Genomic DNA, 26,894 nt, shown 5'->3' with positions numbered 1-26,894 from the left:
GCTTGTGAGGCTAATCACACTCACACCTGGTGGTATAATATGTCTCCTTTAAAAAATCTGTAAAGAAGTGCGCGATTCCAAGTTATTCTGAATATTTTAAAATTTGAATGGAGTCTCTAGGTGAATAATTGAGGAAGGAGATAGGTCCCAAAGTTTGTAGAGAATATTAAAGAAAGAAAGAAAGAAAGAAAGAAACTTATGAAGAACAATAGTTGAGCGCTGCATGCAGCACTCACCTAATTCTAGCACAGCTCCAACTCAGATTAAAATAAATGATCGAACTCTAAATTATCAAAAGGAGATTTGTTTAGCTTTTAATAAACATTATATAGCTGCTGGCGAACTCTTCCAAAATGGAGGATGTACGCCTTTTGCAACCAGAAATATACTGCCTATCTCTAAATCTCCTCTTTTCACCCTTGATCCTGTTCCAATTAGTGTTGTTTTAGATGCGCTCCTAGCCATCAACCCCAGGAAGTACATGGGTGAGGACAATTTGGATCCATTTTCAATCTCTCTGCATTTATCATATCAAAACAAAAAACCCACATTTTTAATCTTTCCATCTCCTCTGGTATAGTTCCCAAAGTTTGGAAAAAAGTTTGTGTCAATGCCTTGCATAAAGGTGGTGACAAAAATGAACTAAATAACTACAGGCCAATATCCAAACTCCCATGCTTGGCAAACATCTTCACTTATTAATAATCAGTTGAAAACATTTCTAGCCAGTGCTTCCATTCTGAGCCCATTCTAATCTTGTTTCAGGGCAGGCCACAGTACTGTTTCTGCTGTCACCTTTGTTTTAAACAACATTGTTTCAGCATTAGACGAGAAAATGCACTGTGCAGCACTTTTTGTTGATCTTTCAAAAGCCTTTGACACTTGTTGACCACCATTTGCTTTTACAGAGGCTGTGTGACATTGGTTTTGATAATTCTGCATGCAGCTGGTTTAGAGATTATCTGTCAGATAGACAGCAGTCATTAATACTGGGAAGCTACCAAACTGAGTTTTTAACTGTTACAAATGGTGTCCCACAGGGCTCAATTTTGGGTCCAGTTCTTTTCACAATTTATATCATAACATTGTTTCATCACTACAAAACTGTCACGCCCATCTATACGCTGACGACACAGTATTGTATTGCATTTCTGATTCGGGGCATCAATCTTTTCTGAACCTACAAAGCTCTTTTAACATCTTGCAGGACTGTCTAGTGGACGTCAGGCTTGTTCTTAATACTGACAAAACAAAATAAATGTGTTTCTCCAGAGCAAAAGCTAAAAACTTGAATGATCTCAATATACTCACAAATACTGGATTTCTGATTGAAAGGGTCACTGAAAATAAGCATCTCAGCATCTGGATAGATGATAAACATACTTTCAATTTTCACATCAAAAATCTTGTATGTCGTCTGCGACAAAAAATTGGCTATTTTTATAGAAACAAAACCACCTTCCCCTTTTTCTGTAGGAAAAGGATTATTGAGGCAGTTTTTATGTCTGTTCTTGATTATGGTTTATCGGCATGCATCTCATTCATGTCTTAAATTCCTGGACTCTGTTTTTCACTCTGCTTTAAGGTTCATCACAGGAGATGCTTATGACACATACCATTGTGGTTTATAAAGAAAGGTTGGGTGATCCTCTCTTAAAGAAAGGCATGACATTTTTTCACAGGCACATTGGCACATTTTTATTTATAAAGCCCTGACCGGGAAGCTTCCCCATTATTTGACCACAATGCTGCAAATTTCAGATGGGCTTTATCAGACCCGCTCTACTGACATGCTCATGTTATATGTTCCATACGCCAGGTCTGAGTTCGGTAAAACAGCTTTTAGCTTCAGTGACCCTGACTCCTGGAACAATTTACAACTTCAAATTAAAATAAATACATTCGTATCTTTTAACAAATTTAGACATATTATTTTGAATCTGCCCCACATAAACTGTAACTGTTTTGGCTAAGCAATGTTCTTGTTCTCCATCTTCAGAATGTTTAAATTGTTTTTGTCTCTTTGTAGACTGTTGTGTGTTTGTATTGTATAATGTGTATTTGTAAAACTCGACGTCATTGTAAATCTTTCCTTTTTTAACCCCTCAATTGAGGTTAAAAAAGGAAAATGAAGAGCCCAGGGGGGCTAAAGACGCATGTGCCCAAGATAAACCGTAAAGGTAAACCTCCGTCTCAGATGGTTTGGCTGCCTAATTGCACCACTGAGCGTATCTAACGGAAAGAATTGGCTGTCTGTGTTTCTGCTTCTTTTAAGTCTATGGATCGGATGTAAAAGTGTTAATGCATGGCATATAAATGTTGGTTAACCCTTTGCTTCTATGGAGTATGGAGCGCAGCGGAAGGATGTGATGATACAAAGAGCCACAAACATCATCAAAAAACATTTTCGACTGATTTGTAACTGATTCAATTTAAATGAAAAATATGCAAAATACACAAAATGGCCTTTTCTAAGAATCTGTTTTTTCTAGGCTTCAATTTGAGTGCAAAATATGCAAAATACACAAAATGGCCTTTTCTAAGCATGCTGTGTTACTTACTTATACTTTGAATAGTTTAGGAGAAGACTATGACACACGCGTGTAAATATTGTAAATGGACTGCATTTATGTATTTTCAAACACATAATCAGACATTGAGTGCGTTGTCAATAGCAAGGCAACCGGTCGGGAGCAGGTAGGGTTAGGTGTCTTGCTCAAGGACACCTTGACACCGAGCTAGGAGGAGCCAGGGATCAAACTAGCAACCTTCTGGTTGCCAGACAACCTGCTCTACCACATGACCCACTTCTGCCCCTTAATGCCGACACAAGGTTAAATAGCTACTTTATTTCACGGTTTCAAAGGTTGAATGCAGAGCAATTAGAAGCAAGAAATATAATGAAATAATCCAAAATAAAGCCTTCACTGTTGCATAATGTTATTGAGACTGTTTTACAAAATGCCCATCAGGAACATCTCGACATCAGTACTGAAAGGGAAATATAGAACAGCTAAGCATTCCTGTGGTGATGTATTAAGAATCACACAACTCATTAGACATTTTTTTTTGTTTGTTTGTATATTATTGGCTACTGGCCACAAAATACACGCTCGGATATACAGCAATCTGTGTCTAGCAGTGTGTACCTGATGAGAAGACGGGGCTTCCAATCGAAAATGACAAGCAGCAGCTATCCTCTGTACAGAGCCATAGTTTTGTCAATATTTTTGCGCTAAAAGGCAAATTAGAAAAAACGTGCCCTTAAACAATAGTTTTTAAAAACTACAAACAAATAAACCGGTAAAATGGTTGCAAATGGATCTAAAATTCAAATGACTGTTTCAAAGAAAAGTGAAAACCATGTAAAAAAAAACTATCTTTTTATCCGGTTATAAGATAAAGTTTAAACAAACCTTCAAAATGTGTACATTGCAGGTAACTGTCGCAGACTTAAAAGACTGACCAAGTTGAGACTGTTTATTCCTTTACCCCTAGTTAAAACTAGTAGTTCCTCTTTGAACCCTAGCTGAACATGAATTGCAAATATCAACTGTGAAAAACATCCAAACCGATGACCTATCTACTACACAGTGCTGGTTAAACCATATGGTTCGGCCAGCTGAAGCGAAATGGGCTTCCAATGATTGGTTCTGCAGATAGATATGGTCCCACAGTGAATTGTTTGTAACAGTTGTTACACTACGCCAGGAACATCAAAGTAAATCGAATACAATATGCTAAACTAGCAATATAAAAAGAAAAACCTGCATTAATACAAATGGTCTCATTACTGATCAAATATCGTCTATAACGTATCTGCATTTTACAAATTTCCCATTATCGACGATCATTTATCAGACAAGATATTTGTTCCATACTGACTACTTAAATATACAACAGCCCACCAATTACAGGAAGCCATAGCCATGAGTGCATATTCATGAAGAGCAATTATTTGCTAAATGCGCCCAGTTTCCTCCGTTCCAAAAAAATTCTGTAATAGTTTTTTGCTTACAAAAAAATAAACATATGTTTGCTTTTATGTGTAACCTGTTTTAGTTGATTTGCTTTTTGAATTGTGTGACTTCCGTCAGCTTGTATTGGGTCATGCTCGTTTGAAGAGGTTGGCGGTGCAACTTTTAGCCCAGCTCGTGGTATTTAATCCACTCTGGGCCCCTCTCTGCTGGCTTAGAGCCCAGACACAGCACCCACCCACGCTGTGCCTGTACCACACTGTAGTACCACACAGTAACACACACAAACAACAACAACACACCCGCAGACAAAAAGGAAGAGAAAGAATACAACAGAAGGCCAGACAGAAGGATGGAGATTCATACAAGATGAATAGGAAGATGGTGTCCCGCAGGGTCAGACTTAGATTTCCAGATATTGAGCTGATGAATAGAACGCAATAATCTGCTGACCTTCACAAGCGCTGACAGTGTTCCCCCTACAACATTTTCCAATAGCAGTGCTGAGGTGTGTTTGAGGTGCACTATGTTGGTGCTGATGTTCGCATGCACGGTGCTGATGCGCAAGTTCACGGTGGTGCCGAGTGATGTGGGCATGCATGCTGCTGATGTGCACGTGACGTGGGCGTGCACGGTGCTTGCGTGTGTGTGAACGATGCTGACTGTGTGCATGCATGGTGCTAATGTGCGTGTGCACGATGCAAATGTGCGTGTGCATGGTGTTCATGTACCCATGCGCAGTACTGATGTGTGTGTGCAGGGTGTTACTGTACGCATGCACAGGCCTGAAGTGTGTGGGCGCAGAGAGATTTCAGTGAGATCACTGATTCCAATCGGACTCTGGTGCATTCCATAGAAGTGGTCTAATACGATGTTATAACAATTGCATAATTTCATAATACTAGGTTTCATAATACGGTCGCCTCTGTTCAACACAATAAAATGTGTAGGCTACTTTTTACTATTCAGTCACTTGTTTAGACTAAAGGCGTTAATGAGCTAATGAATTTTTTATTCTTTTACACTAGAACACGATTTGGCAGTCAGTATTTTGCATCGTAAATGCACTGCATGTAGTAGTGGCAGGATAGTAAAGGCTAGGGTTTACATATGCCAAAAGTCTACCTGTGGTCTCCTACCCCCAGCTCCTTGATGACCCTTAGGAAATATTCATTATTTATTTTCCAAACCACCAGCACAACAAAGCTAGGGATTCTGGGGGAGCTGGGGAGCTGTAAATATGGTTCTTCTTCTAACATACTGCAATACTGCAGCACAATTAACTACTTTAGTTTGAAACTAAAGAAGCAACCGAAACACAGATAAAAACAAAACAAAAACACAATTAATTTCCACCCATTCCAAAAGAAGCAATTCAATTAAATGGCAAACTAGCAATCAGGCAGTTGATTGCAATGGGCTTGCAGTAAGGTCAGTGCAGCCGCAGTGTCTGTTTCCAACACAGAGAACCACCAGTGTGGTGGTGAGGATGAGGGCCAGGATCAATCGTGTTTCACGGCTACATACCTCCCTGCCTCTCGACATAAGAGTGTGCACCAGTGTTTGTTGTGCTTGGTCCTTGTACACATAAGTAAACACATTATCCACAAGGGCCTCCATTTTGGACTAAAGCATGTGATGCCTTCCGCCACCCCCACCCCCACCCATCCAAAACCAAGGACATTCATTATAAATGTCTACTCTGTGTACGATCACAGATGTGTTAATTGTAATGGAGGATAATAGGGTTTTTGCACTGACATGCTAAATTGACCGGCCCACCTTTGGGCGAGATTACTAGGAAACAACGGAGAACGGAGAAACAATCACTGAGTTCAAGAGGGTGCAACAGAATTTAGTCTTGTTAATGAAAAATACAAGCCGCCTCTCCGATGTTAACAAATTGCCCAACATCTGGTTATAGATGAGGGTTTTGTTAACCATGTGCAGGGAAACACCTTTCGGGCTGGCTCTCTCCGTCCGCATCTTCAGTCTAAAGGCAGACGCTACGTAGAGAACCACGGCGGTGGGTGTCATGCTGGATGTGTGGCCGAGCCCGGCAGGCTGGGGGGAAGGGGGGACATGCTCTGACAGCTCTGACCAACCCCCCCCCCCCCACCCTTCAACCCCCAGACAAGTTGTCCAATGTCAAGTTGTCACTCTGATTACACAGACTTCATGTGTCACAAAACCGGTGGTGCAAGAAGGTGGAAAAAGGGAACACAGACCAGTGGGTCTCAGACCGCCCCTGTTCAGCATGTACTCTGACATACCGTCACGAGGTAGGGTACAGGCAGATTGTGGACGTTGGGATGGAACTCATCCCCTACTCTTTCTCCCTCTCATATTTGTTTTGTAAAATAATCAGGAAGGCCATTATATATTGTATTCAATAGCCATTGTTGTGTGTTTATTGGCACAAGCATCCACATCATTTATTTAATTAATATATTTATTCATGTGCCTGTTTGTTGGTAGAAGGTGTTTCCTGACTTTATTCTGTTTAAGTTGCGGCTTGGACGTCACGCTGTTCAGTGCCGTCTGGTGAGCTGTTTGACGAGTTTGGTTTGCTGCAGAGCAGTGCTGAGAAATTCACAACACAATTCCGTGGAAAAGATAACGGGATAGACGGAGGAAGCTTGACATTCTCTGCCATCACAATACATGGGCGACATTCAGTAGGTCATTCTGGAGCTGTGGCATGAATACAGAACCCCGCCTTTCCCATCCCCTGGTTGTCATCTGCAGCTTAGCGCATCTCTGAATGAAAGATATTACTACTGACTTTCAATCCAATCAAACCGTTATGAATGTGCCAAACATGTGACTACCCACGATCAGGGAACAGATAGAGGACACTTTGACAGAGCAGACTGCAGACGCCGGGCTCAGACCTGTGATTTGATCGACGCAAAGCGTACGGGTTAGGGGCTTAAACATTAGGAGATTGGTGGGAAGTCTTCAAATCTCATATGTATGGGAAATATCACAGGGATATGTTTAGAACTGGCAAAGCCTGAGCTGGACATGGAACACTGACCCGTGAGGTAAAGTTAAGGGGTCATGTCCTCCTTCCGAGGAAATGATGTTGGTAGCAGGCTGGAGATATTCTGGATGTGAAGGGTAAAGCATCTGGCTATTTTCGATTAGGTTTTTGATTAGATATATTACTTTGCTCACATCCCGGGATTTAGTTGACACGTGGAAATTGACCGATGGTACTAAAAACATATTAAAACTAGGCTGGTACATTTCTATTTGGAAATCAGTATTGTGGCTGTTTTATTAGAGCTAATGATTTTGCCTTTCTATCAAATATTCTTTCAGCTGATCTGATTAGTCAATCTGTTAAGACTATGAATGATAAGAAAAGCAGTAAATTAGTAAATTCTGTATCATGCTAATAAATCTGCTGAGCTTTACTGGATCAGTTTGGATGAACCACCTCATCCTGCGGGGACTGCTCCCCCCGTCACTTCGCCCCGTGAGCCCAATGTGGGGATTCCCGAGCGCTATGATGGCGACTCTACCACTTGTAATGCCTTCTTGTGCAACTGCTTGTGCAACTGCTCTGTTAATGACAGCACTTCCTTAGGTCCATGAGGATCCACTCGACATTCCATGTCTCCAGAGTCAAGCCCGTCCAGGAGAGCCCTCTGGCTCCTCCCGTTCTGCCTCCTCCTCCCCCTCAGCTCGTCGACGGCGGTCCGGTGTACACTGTCCGGCGTCCGGTACCTGGTGGATTGGGAGGGGTACGGTCCGGAGGAGCGCTCCTGGATCCCGGCTCACTTCATCGTGGACGCCCGTCTCATCTCGGACTTCCACCGGTCACATCCTGACCAGCCTGCCTCGTCCTCACGCCCGCCCGCTATGGCTCCATCGGCGGAGGTACCTTCTGACCCTCCGAGGAGAAGGGACACTGACTCCTCATCTACGGAGGACACGGTCTCCGTTGCTTCGGACGAATTCTAACCCTCCTCCGGGCCCCCTCTACCCTCCCAGCTCGGTGGGGGGGGGGGGTACTGTCATGCTCCGCTCCTGACTTTCCCGTTCACCTGCCTGCCAAGCTGATCTCACCTAATTAGCTCAACCACCTTCACCTGTGCTCCCTCTATATAAATCCTCTCTCTCCACTCAGTCTCTGCCAGATCGTCTCTCGATAATCACAGAGCTTTCCCACAACTCCAGAACTGCTTCTCCAACACTGATCCTGCCTGTTCCCGAACCCTCGCCTGTCTGACCACCCGCCTGTTGTTGAGTCCCTGCCGGCCTGTCTGCTCCCGTTTCCTGCTCCTCGCCTGCCTGTCTGCCCTCCTGATACCGACCCCTCGCCTGCCTGACTACCCGCCCGCCGACGGTACCCCCAGTCTACCTGATTGCCAGCCAGGTCCCAAACTCTTGCCTGTTTACTCTGCCTGCCCGACCCTGATCATCTGTGCGATCAATAAAACCTTTGGACTGCCCTGTCACCATTGTCAGTCTGTGCACTTGGGTTCTGCCTAACCCCCCCGTTACACCAGTAGGTCTTCAAGCGAAGAGCACCTGCTCCATTCTCAGAAAGCGTTTCATCTTGCAGTGCTCTCTTCATCCCTATGCAATCCATTCCACGCAGCCATTGTGTTCTTTTTCATAATGAAGTACCCATCCATTATGCAACTTCTACACAACTGCACAGATTAGGACTCTACTGGTTTGAGCAAAGTGAAAGCTACACTTTGTAGAGGGGTTCGTGGGGGAGGGAGGGGGGTGTTGCACTCAAGATGTTTTTGAATGTCTATGGGGCATTTCTGCTGAATTGAATAAAACATGTACAGTTAAGTACAAACTCAAACAGTTTTCACTTAACGTAGTGCATGACAGACTAAAGGCTTGGAAGGTAAGAGACATCTGTGATGACGTGTAGAGCCAGGCAGGCCGGCGAAAGGAACCGTCAAATAAACAGAACGCCAGCAATGTTCTTCCAGTCACAAATACGGGACGTTTAAAGGTTGTGGCTGCTAAGAGCCGGCCTGCTCGCTTTGTAGCGCTGTTGTGGCAGCGCAGCCCTGGCATCTACAGGCTCCTCCACAGGAAACCATCCACTCTCATCTGGAAGACGCGCGTTTACACAGGACATCTTCGTGACAAGGGCCTCAGCCCCCGCCACCTGCATCACTAGACACTAGCGGGAGGTCCAGCGGGGCCATGTCGTTGCCCCCCCCCCCCCCCAAACCCCCAGATGCACGGGGGCTGAGTGGAGGAGCTGGGCCTGAGTCCCAGATGCTGACCCAGAGAGAGAGGGCTGACCTACTTTAGCGGAGACGGGTTAGAGCCTGGCCAGCGTACAGTGTGGGCACGCACACACGACATGCACGCACACACACACGCACACACACGCACACATGGCATGCATGCAGACATGACATGCATGCAAGCACACAAACACACACAGATATGCCATTGCATAAACACACAGACACACACCCTGAAATCGAAGAACAAACACACACACACACACACACACACACACACACACACACACACACACTGATGGATGGCTTTGTATATGTAAGCATCCCGCCCATCCCCAGCCACAGACAAACACAAACACATACAGAAAACCCAGACACACCATTCTGTTTTCCAATTGACTTGCTCCTACCACTATCTAAAGGGCTTAATTTTATCAGTCTCTACTCACAGCTGCAGTTATAATTGGATGGATTTATTCCCAGTTGGCGGTCAACTATGAGGTATAAATAATTGTTTATTATAATAAGTAGGCATAACTGATACAAAGGGCATACCGTACACACAGAGCATTGAGTGTGTAAACACATACGGCGTCAACAGACGGGCGACATGGAATGTGTCAAAGCGCTGCAGCTGTCCTCGCCATGTCCTCTGTGTGTGAGAGTCTGTGTGTGTGTGAGCATACAGACGCGAGCCGTTCATTTCCATCCTCCTACATTACCCCCTGTCGACCTTCAAGAGCTCAATTTAATCTCCTCAAACGTTGATTGGGATTAGTTTGTAAATCAATCTCATACTTTCCAGCATTTTTTTAATGAGGTCTCCTCCCCGCCTGTGTGTTCTGTTGCCATTGATAAAGTCGATGGACTGGCTCAAATGCAAACTATACGTCCCCCTGCTTTTTTTTCTCCACAACGGTTGGATAGTGTGGATTACAGTTCACTCTGTACTTCCGTATGAGGCATGACGGGCCAAATCTCGGGCTCCACGTCTGTTAATGACAAAGTTTTGCATCAAAGCCGCGCCAATACCAGCCAGCATGTGGCATTCCCGCTAATCCCTGAATTAAAAGGCCCCTATCTTTGATGCATCACTAAAGCGGCTCCAATTTCCCACAACCGAGGAGCGTAGATCCTCTTCTGGCTGCATGCCAGTAGCAAATACCACTTCTCAGCCCCCTCAGCCATACCAGGTTCATATTATAGAAAAATTGTGGGTGGGGGGGGGGGGGGGGGGCAGCAGGGATCATGTGTTGTATATATTATTATTATAATTATATTTATTAATTTTGTATCATTGTAGGTATGATTATTATGAAAAGGGGTTGGGGTTGAATCTTGTATAATCTTATGTTAGCATTAATACTATGCTACGAGGCACTGTTTAATGAGGATGTTTAGCTACACCGAGTTACAATATGTTACAGGACACGTTTTCTCACTCATTTCCTTTAGTCTAAGAGTTCAAATCTGGGCCAGACACTGACCATTCCTGATGGAAAATTCCGTCTATTTTTTCTTTTTCTCATTGAAGCAAGAGCACATTCTGGCTTAGGGCACTTTGCAAATGGAATGTCAGGATTCCCATCTGAACAAATAATATTTGACGATTTCGTCGAGGCAATATTTTTCTGACTTAAAGAGAGGCCAGGCTCACTAGTTTGGAATGGAAGGGGTTAAAATGAATACTACTGAAATATTGGGATATCTACAGATTTTAGTATTGTGTTTAATCATTTTATTTAAATCTACATCTTGATATATAAGTGATAAAATATCATTATCTATGAAGAAAAGTTGCAAACAAGGCTTCGGAGGCAAGGTCTGTATCCATCTGCACTTCAATCAAAATTTTTGAAAAGGGTAAACTCATTCCCTTAACCTTTCCATTTGACCAAGATATAAAAGCTAATGCCAACCACATAATACCACTTATATGCTAGTAAACTATTTGCCAGGTGTTCCCTGAAGTTGTCCAAAAATGTCCTGGGCATAACTAATAAGCTAGTAAACTATTTGCCAGGTATTCCCTGAAGTGCAGTGTTTCCCATGCATAGACCGCAGAGCCGCGCCACAGAATCAACACCGAGCGCCACTAATTGATTCCCCTTCTTTTTTTCTGCGATTTTTAAATATTAATATCGTTCCGTTCATTCATCTCCTCATAGCACTCTTTCTCCCTGACATTCTCACAAGCATACGCACAGGAACACGCACACACAGAGACAAGCGCTCATTCATGCCAGTGGTGCGCAGCTAGGCCTACACTTATAAGCAGCTGATTCGCCCGCTCCTCCTCTCAACGCGCCTATGGAAAACCCTGAAGCAGCGGGATATACGGCACAGTGAAGACGGTCGGCGACCGTTTTACCAAAGTTTAGTATGATGTACTGTGCTCAAAAACACCTTCCCAAAATTATTGTTAACTCAGAAAAGATAATATTATATATTATTATTATATTATATTATATATTATTCCATCCAGTGGTTGGAGCGGAAAACACACATTCCAGGGCTTGTCGTATCCTTTTGATAACATCCTCTCTTAGGTCCTGATATATAGTTGAATTGCGTTGTTTTCCATCAAAAATAGCTGTAATGTTTTTTTCTTCGATGAGAGCAAGGAAAAGTTTTACCTTTCCAGAGGTCCACACGTATCTATTATTCACATTGGCCATCTGTTCCATGGACGTATTTAAAGGACACATTGTACATATTTATAATTCGAAATTCGTCGCAGCCTTTATACCACAGATACTCCAGGGTCTATAGCATATAACCGCGTTGTCTGATTACAGTTTAATTCATTTTCCACAATGTACCAGCTCTCGTTTTGAAAGCTGAACAGACAATTTGACTGGAATTACTTAGTAGGTGTCCATATATATCAGGGATTAACGGACACGGTATAATTAAAGGATATGCAAACATAGACATCATATATATATATATGATATAAGATGTGTACACAAACGCTTCTCCCATTTTGCGCATTTACTCTCTTTCGCATTTCTCAGAAACCACTTCCAGCGAGGGGATAAACTTTTTTGCGAATTAGAGGATTTTTATGCGAATTTTGGTGTTTCCATCACCGTTTACTGATTAAATACTTCAAAATTTGCATAAAATCAGAGGGATGGAAACGCAGCTAATGACGACAGGGAAGCGACTGTCGTGATCGAAGCGATCGTTGGTCTGATTGGTTGAAGGACTATTATTATTTTTATTATGATATTTATATTATTACATTATACTATTGATTTTGTTTTATCAAAAAAATAAATGCAAGAACCCTCTGGAAAGGAACCCCTCTGGGCTCTTTCCCCTCCTTATTTCTTAAACGCATTGAAGAAAACCTTGAAAGCAAAAGTACCAAATGTTGGCACACACTAACTACATTGACCAAACTGACCTCCATTGTTTCAGTTGTTAGAACAGAGTAATTCAGGCAGATAAGCAATTGAAAACCTGGTTATTAGTTTCCCAGCAGACTTCCCTGATAACGTTATTTAATTCCTGCTTTTAAGCAGTGTTGCCATCTGACATTATGCAACCACCTTTTTAGGAGGACAGCCAAAGGCCTCGGTTAAGGTCCCAGATCGGATCTTGCCAACATTGTGATCTGATGAGCTTGACCCCATCCCGAGGTGGTCAGGCTCACGCTCTGAGGGGATTGCATAAGTGTGTGGACAGCAATCTGGGCCCACTTTTGGCCTGCTGGCTACCTCATTAAAACCACGCCCCCGTGCCTACAATAAGCCTGCCGGGATTCTCCCAGAATGCAAAGTATGCATAGGCTCAAATGATACATTTGCAAATAGGGTGTTCTCTGACCCACACCCCCAAAGAACCAAAATTGCCCTCGGTAATGTATTGTACGCATAGAGGGCTAGTCCTGTGCTGCCCTTGCCTCCACAATGCATGCCTAGCCCGGGCCCAACCACTACATAACCTTTCAAACAGTAAGAACAACATAAGCTGCTCACACACACAGTGCCATTTCAGCAGATTTATTTTTCCAGGAGGTATTTTTGTGGGAAATGGAAATCCAAACATAGTTATGCAGTTTCCAATTGAGTGCCAAGTGTGGACGTCAGACCTTTGTTCTGATCTGGCGCATTCAATCACAAAAGTGGCATTGAAAAGTAGAAGTAACCGAAGTCAGAGTCATTTGAATAAAGAATCTATCCAAGAGGCTTAGCGATCGTAGGCAGACATACAAAACACAAGTTGACGGGTATTTTGTCCTTTATCATGAGGATCTCATTTGGCTCTATTTAATAACAGTGCTGGTGTCTGAGAGAAATTTCTCTTGTACACTTCAGTCCTGCTCATCCCTCTATGCTATTGTTTACCTCATTAGCTGATACTTAGCACTCACTGTTAGCTTTGCTAGCTTTGTCGACGATGATATTCTGCAGCGGTGCTTGGCGGCAAATAAATGGCTAATCATGCCAAACAAAACTACAAATCCCAGAGTAGTGGAGCGAAATTAGGGTTGAGCCGTTGGAAGGGATGGGTGTAAACATAACTTGATGTGACAGCTGGAAGACAATGAGTCACACATCGCCGCCACTGATGTCTCCCAGGCCACAAAGTCACCCTGCTGGAAAACAATTCAAGGATTCTCTTCAGATCTGCTCTCTCAGATCTGCCACGGCTCCTATTATATTCAAAATTGAATCTTTAGGTTTATGGAATGAGGAGGGTAGGGGGGTAAGGCATATTGGGATCCAGGATGTCCAGATCTGAGGCCAATCTAGGGTCTTATTTGAAGCCTTCTATTTGTTGCATCAACTATTTATTTAACTGTTCTTAACAATGTTAAGAACAGTTATACATTATATATTAAAGACGAGAAGAGTAAAGCAAAATCTTGTGTAAAGCAGGCCGATCTCCGCTGACCAGTTTTTGAACGTTGTACTCCGAAATCAGTAGCGCCTTTTCCACGACGAAGAGTTACTGAAGGGTGAAGCCAGTCGGCTTAATATCTGTAGCTCAAATGACAGTTAAAGATCATTGTGAATGACGATGGTGAAGATCTTAGCCTTGAACCTTTTGGACTGGGAGTGAAACAACCCTCCCCACTAGACTCTGCTGCCTCTACCTCCTGCAGGACAGAACAGCCAATGTGTTCTCCTTGGCTTCCCCATACTGCAACATGTGATTTCTTTACAGGGGTATGAAAGTAGAGCACTCATCCACACCGTAGCCACACAAGCGCTGGGTGAGAGCTCAAAGACACGAGTGTTTAACGCGCCACGTCTTGTCTCTTTAACAGATCTTCATTACATGGCCTGGAACGCTCATCAACCTGAAGAGCCTCTCCTATTGGACCGTCAGGAACGGGACCTTGTTTTCCCAGTTCGCTGAGCATGATGGTCTGGTGGTAAGGCGGTTCAGACTCCGCTCGAGAGATTCTGGGTTTGAATCCCAATCTTGTGGTGTGGCTGAAATAATAGATTTTCAAACTGTTCCACTTTGTAACTTGTGTTTGTGTAATGTAATTTGTGTGTTTGGTTAGTGTGATTCAATTGGGTTGGAACAGTGACTCATTGTTTCGATTTGTTTTTTAATTGCTCATTTAAATGGTATTGCTATTACAAGGACCGGGGTGGTGATCAGATTTGTTCCATTGGATGTGTTGGGAAACATTGCTCAATGATTTCTAAGGAGTGGAACAGACCCGTTTCGATTTTTTCCAAAATAAACCCTTCACAGGGGATGTGTGGACTTCTCAAGGAAATCATATGGCGCCTGTCGACCTGTCGGGCTCCATCAAGACTGTGGCTTGTGGTGAAGACTTGCATCGGACTGATATCCATTAGCCTGGAGTGAGAAAGTTCTCATGACCGGATACAAGCATTAGACACAGAACTTCATTGTCCTAACTTCTGAAGTGTGTTCACCGCAACTGGGAAGTGAAGTGGCAGGTCCACTTCCAATGTGTGCTCTCTTAAACAAGGCTGTAATACAATACATTCATACAAGTGGCTCCTTCAGAGCATCTGAGTATCGATCAAAAAGGGCACATGAGGTACAAGTGGGGTACGAACCATTCGGCCTCACAATGTGCTATTTCAATTCTGATCAAAACTATAAAGGATGTGCTTTAATTCAATGGTTTGCACTGGTCCAAATTGTTATCATTCCTGGCGTTTGATCGTCATCGGAAGATGGCGTACTCAAGACTGCACCGGTGTCGAGGGTCTAGTTCAAATAACCCTGACAAGAGTTGAGAGATTTAAGAGTTTAATGAGAGAGTTTAATGTTGTTTATAACAGTCATTCATGTGGTGCAGACAACATGCCACTATCATTGCCAAGAGCAGCCTGACACTGCTAGCTTGCAGAAGACCCAACGAGACCTCTCTGAATAACTACCTGATTAGTCCGTAGGCAAGGTAAGATCTAGCGCCTCACATCTCAGCTAGCTGCCTCCCACGGGCAAATGTCGTGTTCATCAGATTATGACTTGATTACACGCTTTACACATTTCAGTCACTCATTTTGAATTTTGTCACGTATTTAACAAACAAAAGATAATTTATGTGATTTTGCAAAATTTTTATTCTGGTTTGCCAAATGGGAAAACGCTGAAAACAAACAAATATGCAAGGCTGAGCTCAACTCCGAGCTTGGTTCGGCCCTAACTAGTTTTTTTTTACCCCTGTTTGACTGTAGAAGACATCAAAACGCGAGGAAACTCTTCAGAATAAGATGGTGCTGTGTTTTTTCTCTGCTCATCCTGCTTTATTTATTTTTTCTTGTAAAGATCGAGGAGAAAGTAATGTACTTGCTGTGGAGACAAGACCTGTCTGAGCATTCCTCCCATCGCACCCTGCTGCTAATTCCAATCTATTATTTCCATCACAACACCTTCATCACCGCAACAGCAGATAAATCCATCTCTGATTCATTATTTATTATTACTGTGTCCCAAGAGAAACACGTGTATATATGTTTTTTTTATATATATACTTGATATTCTATTTACCTTACTGTAATTGCCTATTATTATTGTTGAAATAAAAGGACATATTTGGTTTTCTTTGGGTCGCCCCATCTGTTTCAGATTGCATGGTCAATGATTGAGGGTTGAAAACAAATGCCAGCTTTCCAGCTTTCAATTTCAATTATAGCAATGCTCCCTAAACAACGAATTGCAATTCTCCCCATGTGACTGTAGAGTGAAGGTTTAATGGAAAGTAGACCATGACATTGATTTCATAAAATATTGACATCGTGACCCATTGATGTGCACAAATTCCTTTACGAATGACAACATTCCTTACTGCCTGTTCATTCATACTGATTCCCTTAACAAAGATGGCGTCGCAGCATCACAATCATGAGAGAAGAGGACTCAAAGAGCAGATCTGTGAGAACAGTCCCGGGTAAATGGATTACAGATTCTCACAACAACAGCAACCGTCCCTGCCATGACGATATCACAGGAAGTGATGAAAACAACATCTGATGCACAATATCTAGAGGAAATGCATTAGTTCTCCCTTTCCGGTCCACTGCCAACATTGGTCCAAAACTAATATTAACAACAGCAATTAATATGTTGCAACGGAAAAGCGGTTGGAAATTGAAGACACACACATAGCTCTTAAAGCGGCATTAAACGCTTCAATTTTTTAAAGCTGTAACAACAACAGCTTGAAAAAAAAGAGCCAAGTAGCCAAGTCCAAACAGCCAAGAAAAACATCATCACATTATAAAACACGCACACATAAACACACGGGATCCCCAACCACAACCACAAATCATGAAAAAAACTCGACCCAAAAACCACAAATGAAAACAAGCAGAAAATGAATTCTAGAATGACCATCTTAGTATACAAATTCAGGATAACATCTGACGTTTAGACAGGGAAGCTTATCAGCAGGCACGCTGCACGCACCCCAGTGATATGCCACAGATGTTGGGGCCAATCACACACTGGCTGACTGACGCGTATGCCATTGTCAAACTTGTCAGATGCTGACGCCTGACACTGTGACATCACCTTTGGGGTTCACCCACGCTTAACCCTGCTGATTAAAACACGCAAAGAGATGTTCCAATTTCAAGCAACCATGCCTCTCTTGCTCCTTCCCCTTCTCTCTCTCTCTCTCTCTCTCTATCCTCCCCCCTCTATTTCTCTCTCTATCCTCCCTCCTCTATTTCTCTCTCTATCCTCCCCCCTCTATTTCTCTATCTTTCACACACGCCCTCTCTCTCCTTCCCCCTCTCTTTCTCTCTCTCTCTCTCTCTCACTCACTCAGTCACTCTCGTGCATATTCTAGAGGGGAGACGGAGGGATATTAAAAGCAGCAGTATATTCCACTGTAAGTGAATTAACTATATTAGAACGAGGGGGCAGGAGAGTGCAGCGACAAGGGCTGTCTGACTCCAAGCTGAATGGCACTGGGACTCAAGGCCGGATGTCAGCTGTAAGTCAACCAGACCAGAATGGTTAGGTAGCCTCAAGCAAGAGGCCCAACCCCCTACATAACCTGTATCTGAATGAACTGCAAGTGGCCTTGGGTCAAAGCTTCTGCAGAATGAATATAAATACTGTCTCACTAGACTACTCTGCACATGAACAGGCTCGTAGTTTCAAAGGTTCCCACAACAGACAGTGGGCAGGATTTTTTGGTAGGTTCAGAGCAGCCAACTCTCCCTGGGGTTTCGAGCGATCGGACTGGCTGGGGTTTTCGAGCGATCGGACTTGCTGGGGTTTTCGAGCGATCCGACTGACTAGGGGTTTCGAGCGATCGGACTGGCTGGGATTTACAATTATCTTTGTGGCTGGGGTCGTTCAAAGTCTTTCACTGTGTTTGATCATTGCAATTTTACCATAATAGGTTGGCCTGTTTATCTCTGTTGCTGTGTTTCGGCGGGAGAATGTTTTGGGAAGCATGAGAGCTTGAGGCTGAAGGTGAAAGTGTCTGTGGAGTGCGGGAGGCCGTGAAGAACAGTGGAGGAGACACGTAGGGTTGAGCACCGAAACTCGGTTCCAGTAGGGCACCGGTTCCAATGTAAAAGGTAGTACCGAGATCGAATAAGAACGCACATTTCGGTGCCTTATAACTTGATGTTGTTTTGATTGAAGATCGGCAGGTTGTAGTGGGTGCGTGCGTGAATGAATGAACGTGTGTGTGTGTGTGTGTTTTTGTTGCGAGCGTATGTGATTTCAAAGTAACAAACAAACAAACTCAAAGCCGATGCATGCATCCAAAACTATCTGTTTAAAACCAAATAAACAAATCAAAAACAGAGTCGCTTATTCGCTTCAAATACTTTTTCTTTTCAAAACTTGGGAATTAATACAGCACGGTACCGAGCGGTTGAAAACTATGTCGGTGGCTCCTGTGCCTGCCTTGCGCTCCTGCGTTATATTACTTAATATGACTTTGGCAGAAATGTTGCGCCATACACGCAATTGTAGTTCGAGCAGCGTAGCTGCGTGCCTGCCTGCTTTCAGCGAGTAATTATTATTATTATTATTTTATTCATTTTTTTTATATTTATCAGTCACAGCACTCACAGCAGCCTTTCCTCTTCGGGTAAGACAGGTAATTTAATGCCAACCGTAAATCTTGCATATCAAGCAGGCTAGCATACACCGTTGCCATTCAACAGCGTGTGTGACAACGTGTGCTATGTCCTAAACTTCAACTCAGTGTCCGCTGACCATCTGCTTAATGTAAAGTAGTGCATGTATGCATGTGTGCGTGTGTGCAGTTTCGTTTTTTTAAGTACTGGTTCGAGAACCGTTTTAGCACCGGAACCGTTTAAAAAGCACAGAGTAGGAACCGGTATTGGATAAAACCCACACGATACCCAACCCTAGGAGACAGTGGAGGATACAGGGGAGGAGGCAGTGGAGGAGGCATTGGAGGAGACATTAAAGGAAAGAGTAGAGGAAGTAGTGGAAAAGACAATTGAGGGGGCACTGGAGGGGGCAGTGCAGGAAACAGTGGAAAAAGCCAAAAGATTTTAGTGGAGCAGCCGCCTATTGGTGTACTTTTAAACACTTACTATTGTTACTGCCCACGTTGTGAAAGTTTCCCTATAAGAATCATGTACACCCATGTCTAATTGAATATATGCTTGGTATGCTCGGGCCTGTATCTTTCCATGTTAATGGCCTAAAATTAAATCAAATACTTTGCTGTCCAAAGTGTCCTTGAATAAGTTATTCTTCATCAGTATGGATTTGGGGAAGATATAAACTCGTCTTTTGGATCTTCACAATACACGTACATCGGCATTTACATAGTAAAACCTGTAGTTAGGGAGATTTGAGCAAGTAACTGATGTAATTATTCATGTTGATAGGTTTTAACATATTTCTTATGTTGTTCTCCCTTGTTTCAGGTCAGGCCATCAAGCCACTTTGCTGGAGGCTGGGGAGCATTGTTTTCTTTCTGTTTGACATCCATCACACCAAGCAGTGCCTCTCCACCTGGACTTTGTCCGGCATGCTGTGTCTAATGGACATGAGTCCTCATCTTTGAAGTTGTTGAGCACAACAGGGTTTTTTTTTGCCAGTACTTGGGCTCTGGGAAAAATGGCTGGGAAATAAAACAATGTCTATTCTTTTTTGATATGATGTTTAGCAACAATTCTTCATATGTATTCATGAAAAGGAGCTTCAAAAAATGATTTTGTCAGGTGATGCGTGGGGTGGGACATTTGTATTGTTTTTGTTATTTCAAAAACATGCATAGTATGACTTTGAGCTGTTCTTTAGTTGTCATTAACAAAAAAAATGCATTAACTGTACATTTACAGTGGCCTCCTTTTGTACACACTGTTTGGATGACAATGGGAAATCATTATAGATTATAGAAATATATCTATTTTATTATATAATTTAAAAATAGCATGGCCATGAGACACTACATAACTGAGTAATATTCAACCCAGCAATAGAGTTTATTTCACTCACTTGGTTGGGTCACAAGAACAACACTGCATTCTGGGTTAAATGGTAAAACCCAGCACTTGGGTCAAACCATCCCAGCGCGTGGTCTGTCCCATGGTTACCCAGGGGTTGGGTTAAGGTTGGGTTCTTTTTTATACCCAGTATATTTGATTGTACACTTGCAGAAGGATTTCTAGCCAATAACCATTTCAAAATGTCTATTAAGAGGAGAACCCTAATACAAGCAGAATGGAAGGAAAGATGATTTTAATGGTCATAGTCTTAACATCTTTGCAACACAGCTAATACAATTAGAAAGTGTGGAAGTATAAATAAGACATTGAACGTTGAAGTGGACAATGTTTTGTTCAATGTCCATCTGAAGTGGACATTGAACAAAACAGTTGACATTGACAAAAAAAAAGTAAGTTTGCGCTTCAAATTGTGAAATTTGCACCCATTGGAAATTACTCTGTAATGTTTTTTTTGGCAAAAACTCCTGAATGACCTGTACTGTAGAAGCATTTGTGATCCAATGCAATGTTTGCAGTCATCCGATGGTGTGAAATCAATTGAATTTGTATAACATGTTGTATGGTAATGACCAATAGAAAATGATTTTCATCAGTTAATCAATAAGGTTTTCAAAAGGTGAAAAATCAATGAATCTTGCGGGTGAAAAGGGGTATCCAACACATTGAGCTGATTTCTAACATATGTGTACACATATGTGAACACAAACATGGACAGATTAGACATACTTGTTATTAGAAACAATTAAAGGGAAACTTCAAAGATAGATACTCAAATAAAAGTTCCTGAGAAAGTGTGTTGCCTTGTTTAGTCACGCACGCACACTCTCTCTCTCTCTCTCACACACACACACACACACACACACAGTCCACTACTCAACATTGTACTTATGTAACAACGGGGCTACAACTGTGATGTGCACATCATCACTATTAAAAGACCAGAATTTAGGGCAGCTATTGCAGTTGGATGTCTGTTTTATCAAATGGAGGGATTATCATAAACCGATGACGCTAGAAAAGCCCAGGAAGGCGCAATAATGATATCTCAGTGCATACGCATGTTGATAGATATACATAAAAGTCAAAAACGATGTATTTGCCTGATTTCATTTTCAAGTTCATGACAGATTTCGAGGATATCGGAGACGACAGCTAGACTTCGTATTTATCACATCTTTCTACTCGGGGCTTTGCAGGCGAGGCAGCTATGACGCGTCATCAGCCAGCAGTCACTTTGAGTTTAGTGTGAGAATGTCAGGAGCGGCGAGACGGACGCGGGTTTATAAACCCAACTGGACTTTCTGTCCTGCGCACTATTTCATCCCCAGACTATTAAAGCTTGAGTAAGCTCATATCTGTATTAGACCAAAACCGAAACAGCTACTGTCACGCTCAAATGACGCGGGACAAGTTGAATGCGTCCTCGTCACTGATCCAGCAGACATTGATCTAATCCCAGTCATTAACCCAGAATAGTAGAAATGGATCAAACCATAGAGAAGCCGAGGGGGGCGTAACAAATATTAAAAGGGAAATAATTCTGCAACATATACGTATTACATACCGATGACTATCAACCTGTCTTGGAATGTTGCTCTGCGTTACAGTGAGAATAAAAGTCCCCTTGTTTTGTTTCTCATTATTGTTTTGTTTTCAAAATGTCTAGTTCCATTAAATTGCAATGTTGGGGACATTATTATTGATTTGGCCAATTTAATGGAGGCTAGAAAGACAACCGCTATGCCTCCAAAAATTGCATTTGACCATGAGAGGAGGTACATTACAAATACGAATGTTGAATATAAATCAACCACATCTCAGTGAAGCAACCTACTTTTGGATAGATAAAGCGCATAAACACATGCAAGTTCCTTAACAAGCCATTTCTCATGAACATTTCACATCAACGACATATTCCCTAAAGGCAGAAGTTGGTCGGCATGCACAGTGGACTTCAGTCACACTCACCTGCGTTCCGCAGCTTCTTGTTCCGATACACCGAGAAAATTACCAAAAGGTTGCCCAAGATGTCAACTACGATGGTGAATATGAGGAAGCAGCCCAAAGTTGTAGTGACCCACGGTGGGCGATTCAGTGCGTGGCCATTGGGGTCCTGAGAGCTGTTCAGATGAGACCCATTTATAACCATTGTATATATTACGCGGAATTTACGCGGAACTCACTCAGTAAAACTAACAATCTGCGCGTGAAAAACCAACAAATTATGACATAAATTATATGGTGGAAACACCGGGTACGTGTTCTCCGGCATCGCTCATCTTCCGTTCTTGGACTATTTGAGAGATGCTCCTGCGTTGGATCTGCGCGAAATAACTTCTGCCTCTCTCTCTGCGTCTTTACCATAAGCTTCTGTACTTTTGCAGAGTGCGCTAGCCATCACTTTGTTTGGTATGTATGGGACATTGAAGCTACGATTTTCCACCCCTCCAACATGTGATTAAGTACCCGGAGATGAGGAGGTTCTACTCTGGCAAATACTGTCGCTTGGTGGCTGTGACGCGTAAAGGCGCATGGAACAACAAGCCTACCGCGCGTTCTCTCAACGTACGTTTGTTCATTCAAGGATTATGCTGAACTTGTGATAATTTATGCACGCATTTTATTACTAACGTTCATTTACATTATAGGCTATGTGTTTATTTATGTTTTTTCCACTTGTCACTTTGTAGGAAAGAGCCTCATTTAAATGTAAGCTTGTTCGATGTAATCAAATTAATCAACAATTAGATCATTTTATTCGCACATTTCCCCAAACAGGTTGAAGAGCATCCTTTGTTTAAGTTTCAGAAGAGGACAAGGATGTATGATCAATTTTCGTTTAACATTCGAGATTCGAACTTTTCCCTGTTCAAAACACATCTTTGAGGATTGATATCTTCAGGATTAGTCTTGTTGTAGAGACTGGACATTTGGCGTTAGACCCACTCTTAGTTCGTTGGTAGGATAACAAACAATTTGGATGATATTACAATTAAACAGCCTTGCATGTCGAGCTGTGATGCGCTTTTCCTGTGGATGTTTAGGGATCAATTGTATGGTAGTCACTATCACTCCATTTCATTTTCACAACCACACAAACAATAGATGTCTATATACTACTATCAATAACAATAATTAACTCAGATAGCAGTTTAATATATTGCTGCGTTCACTTTTAGCACTGTTGTGTTTTGCAATGGGAAAAATAACTCGAATATCGAATATCAACCCCCCCCCCCCCCCGGTTATAGACTGGATAATACGCTATTGTCAATTAAACATTGCCCGCGGTATCTAGGTCAGCAGTGAAGGAGAAGCTGGGGTGGGCTAACAGAAAGTGACGCCAACAGCACACCCCCCCCACACACACACAAGGAGCGCACAGATAAAACCTCGCTAGCCTCTTAGTCGTTGGGCAGATCTGTAAGTGAAATACAATTCATGTTTCTTAAATAGCAGTTCCCCTTTGAAAATTTGGCATAACAGGATTAACAACAATGACACACACACACATTCCCACAAGTATCAGATGCCATCACTCTCTTCCTGTGGGGAGGGGTGGGGTCAACAATGCGATTGAGTGCCTCTATGATGGGGGGGGGGGGTGAAACCTGCGCTCCCCTTACCTTAATGTCACTACCGTTCTGAGCCCCGGGAGAACCACGTGAAGGTGTTGGAGATGATGGTGGAGCAGCCGGTTAATATTAGGGGAGGGGAGGGGGTAATGGGAGATGAGTCACCTACCTCGTTCATGGCCCATCCAACAACCTCCTAGCTGCTCACTGCACACAACCACTTGGCAGAACGAGTGGGTGGGTGGGGGGTGGGGGTGGAAAAGGGGGCTAGGGGGGTCTTTTACCTCAGTTATCGACCCAGTAGCATCATGGCCACAACAACCACTCCCCTGCTCTCACCCGCCGTTGTTACCATGACAATAGAGGCTCTGCCCAGGGGTGCAGATGGGGAATTCTGTGTGTGTGTGTGTGTGTGTGTGTGTGTGTGTGTGTGTGTGTGTGTGTGTGTGTGTGTGTGTGTGTGTGTGTGTGTGTGTGTGTGTGTGTGTGTGTGTGTGTGTCACTCAAAGCAGACACAGGCATAGGTGTATATTATATTGAAACTTCCTCAAATACCCATTGTCTCTCCCATCTCCAGACATGAGTCCATATGAGCCGTAGCGGGATCAGATTAACCTACACATTGGCCTTATTGACACTTTGATATAAATGACAAAATATAAATGTTGGTTTGCCACCCCATTCTTAATGTTGTGTATTCCGTTTTCTAAACGTTTCATTTGGACTATCTAATCACTGTTAAACATGGAAACACATAAATATGAGAACCAAAATAGAAAAAAACTATCTTATTGGAGAGTGAAGGAAGGCCCATGTAATTATTGGAGGTTGAAGGAAGGAGTACGTGATTATAAGAATTACTACATCAGAGACATCTATAAATACACAGACTGGTGGCCTTCCCCCGTCCCGGGCAGGAGCAATATTCAATTGGCCTATCAACCGCCAAAGACCATTTCATTATTGCATTTGATTGCAGTCATAGACCTGTGATTGACGAAGAGTGATAAGAGTGATTCCTGTCAGAAATTAGCCATTAGTGAACTAAAATCAAATTTTAAAATCAGAGTAAACCCTCAGAGAGCTATTCAATGACGCACGACTAATGGCTATGGCATTCCGTATACATTACACTCAAATGATTGCTCTTAAACAATAATTAGTTCCCAACAATTTGTAATTTGATTGGACAAGAGACCATCCATGCTGATACAGAGTAGAACACTAGGACTTTTGACTAATCATTTATCACTACACTGTACAGGTTTTACTCATTATAACCATTAATTATATCAACGGTTGTCAGCCTTTAACTCATCAGAATCACACATGCCACAAAAGCAACTGTCACTGATTTCACAATAACTGGAAACACAGATAAATTGGCATGATACAAAGTAGCTGGCCGGCCTTAACATTTGCCTGCACACTAGTTGGCTACTTTGTGTCATTACTTGGTCAGAACTAACTTTGTGTACGTCTACACACAGAAGCAAGCTAGTGTGCAGGAAAATGTTTGTTGCTTGGCAACAGTCCAGTCTCTGTCAAGTTGGGAAACTAATTGGGCTGGTGGAGCCAAAATTTATCAAAATTATTTGATAAACAAACATATCATACTCTGTTGCCATTTAGTACTGTGAACTGATAAATAGCGCTTGTAAAACTGTTCTATAAAAGCAATATCACACTAAAGTTTGTTGCAGTAAAATGAATATCAGCAGGGTTGTAATTGTCTTCAGTACCTTCAGACCTCGTTCGTGGGATGACCAAATCACAGCCTTGCTGATATTCACCCATCCCAGGGAACTTGGACCTGAGGAAGTGTGCCCCTTAATCCTTTGCGAACATGGCCCTCTTAACAGGCTTACAAACCACTTCATCCAAAAAACTAAATTCACAAGGTTTGTTGAATTTCTGCTAAATTCCAAAAGTTATTGGTTTTTATAATTACAGACTGTTGCCTGAGAGTGGTTTTACTAGAACGCAATCCGTGTCGTTGCTAAACTGAGAATACATTGATGTATTGTAAGAACAATTGAATTACTGAAGCTCCACATTACAAGCATTGGACGGTCAACATTCATGGAAAAATATACAGACCATAGAATATCAATACAAGAAATCGATCATTTGTCTCACATGTAGGATTTCCATGATCTGCCAAAGGCCTCTGCTTTTTGCGCTGCTCATTTCGTGGCTAGTGTTATTCTGCCATCGTGTGGATAATACTGGCATTAGACATTTCCGACTGATACAAAGTATCAGGCTTGCTTTTAAATTATCTGCAGAATCTAAGTCAAACCCGTAATGTGTCCTGTTCATAAAAAAGCAAAGCTGTAATCTGGTTGACCTAATTTAATAATGCCACTCTCCATTCTCACACAATTCAAGATATTCTGGAAGCATGAGGCAATGGACTGGGTACTCTTAAGTCCTCAAGTACTACTCCTTTGCCTTCATTGCCTCGAGTGCCCTTCTGGCCAAAAATGACATCAATATTTGGTACTAAGTTGTTATACTTAACAGTGTTATTTTTGTAGTTTTTACATTGGCAGGTCAGGGTTATTGTAAACAGCAATTGTCTCCTTTCTTTCCTAGAGCCACTTCCCCTCCCCATGTCTGCACAGCCCTGCCCCGTTATTTAGTCATAACAACCTGTCAGCAGTTTTTTAAGTTCTCCATGGAAAGAAGACTTGCATAAAACACTTCACAAACTGGGCTCCATTCCATGAAGAGTAAGCCCCAATGTCTAAAACATTAACAGCTGAAAGTCTCCTTCGTTTCACTCAATTTCAAGTCTTCTTTTGAGTAGCCTACTTGATTTTGAAAGCACATCCATTAAAAGCAAGTGTCTTGGAACACTATACTCGCACTATACAATGATGAACACGCTAGGGAAATACCTTAAAGCCATAGCTCCTCTAATCATAGCTCCCTGAACACATATCGTTTCCATCTAAACTCCCTGAACATCATCTTCCAGTATGAACATATTTCCCTGGAGGTCAAGCAAAAAAAAAACATAAAAGACAAAAAACAAAAATGATTATTTAAGCAACCAGTATTAAATGCCTCCAAATGGCCAGCATTTTAAGCCTGTCTCAAGTAATACAGAAATAAAAGATGATACAAATCTAATTAAAATATGGG

At 42.4% G+C, this 26,894-nt stretch overlaps 1 protein-coding gene across 1 annotated transcript in view; it reads right to left on the bottom strand.

The window, feature by feature from the left end:
• mtnr1aa (melatonin receptor 1A a) overlaps positions 1-22,489 on the bottom strand; it is a 28,149-nt gene extending 5,660 nt beyond the window's left edge. The window contains exon 1 of the mRNA XM_079731053.1: positions 22,138-22,489. Within this exon, the coding sequence (XP_079587179.1) occupies positions 22,138-22,318 (181 nt within the window). The 5' untranslated portion in view covers positions 22,319-22,489. The remainder of the gene's footprint in view (positions 1-22,137) is intronic.
• Between the last annotated feature and the right edge of the window lie 4,405 nt (positions 22,490-26,894).

The sequence above is a fragment of the Pollachius pollachius genome (genome assembly GCF_949987615.1).
Source record: "Pollachius pollachius genome assembly, chromosome: 2".
NCBI classification, from domain to species: Eukaryota; Metazoa; Chordata; class Actinopteri; order Gadiformes; family Gadidae; genus Pollachius; species Pollachius pollachius.
This window is presented reverse-complemented; position numbering and strand designations above follow the sequence as displayed.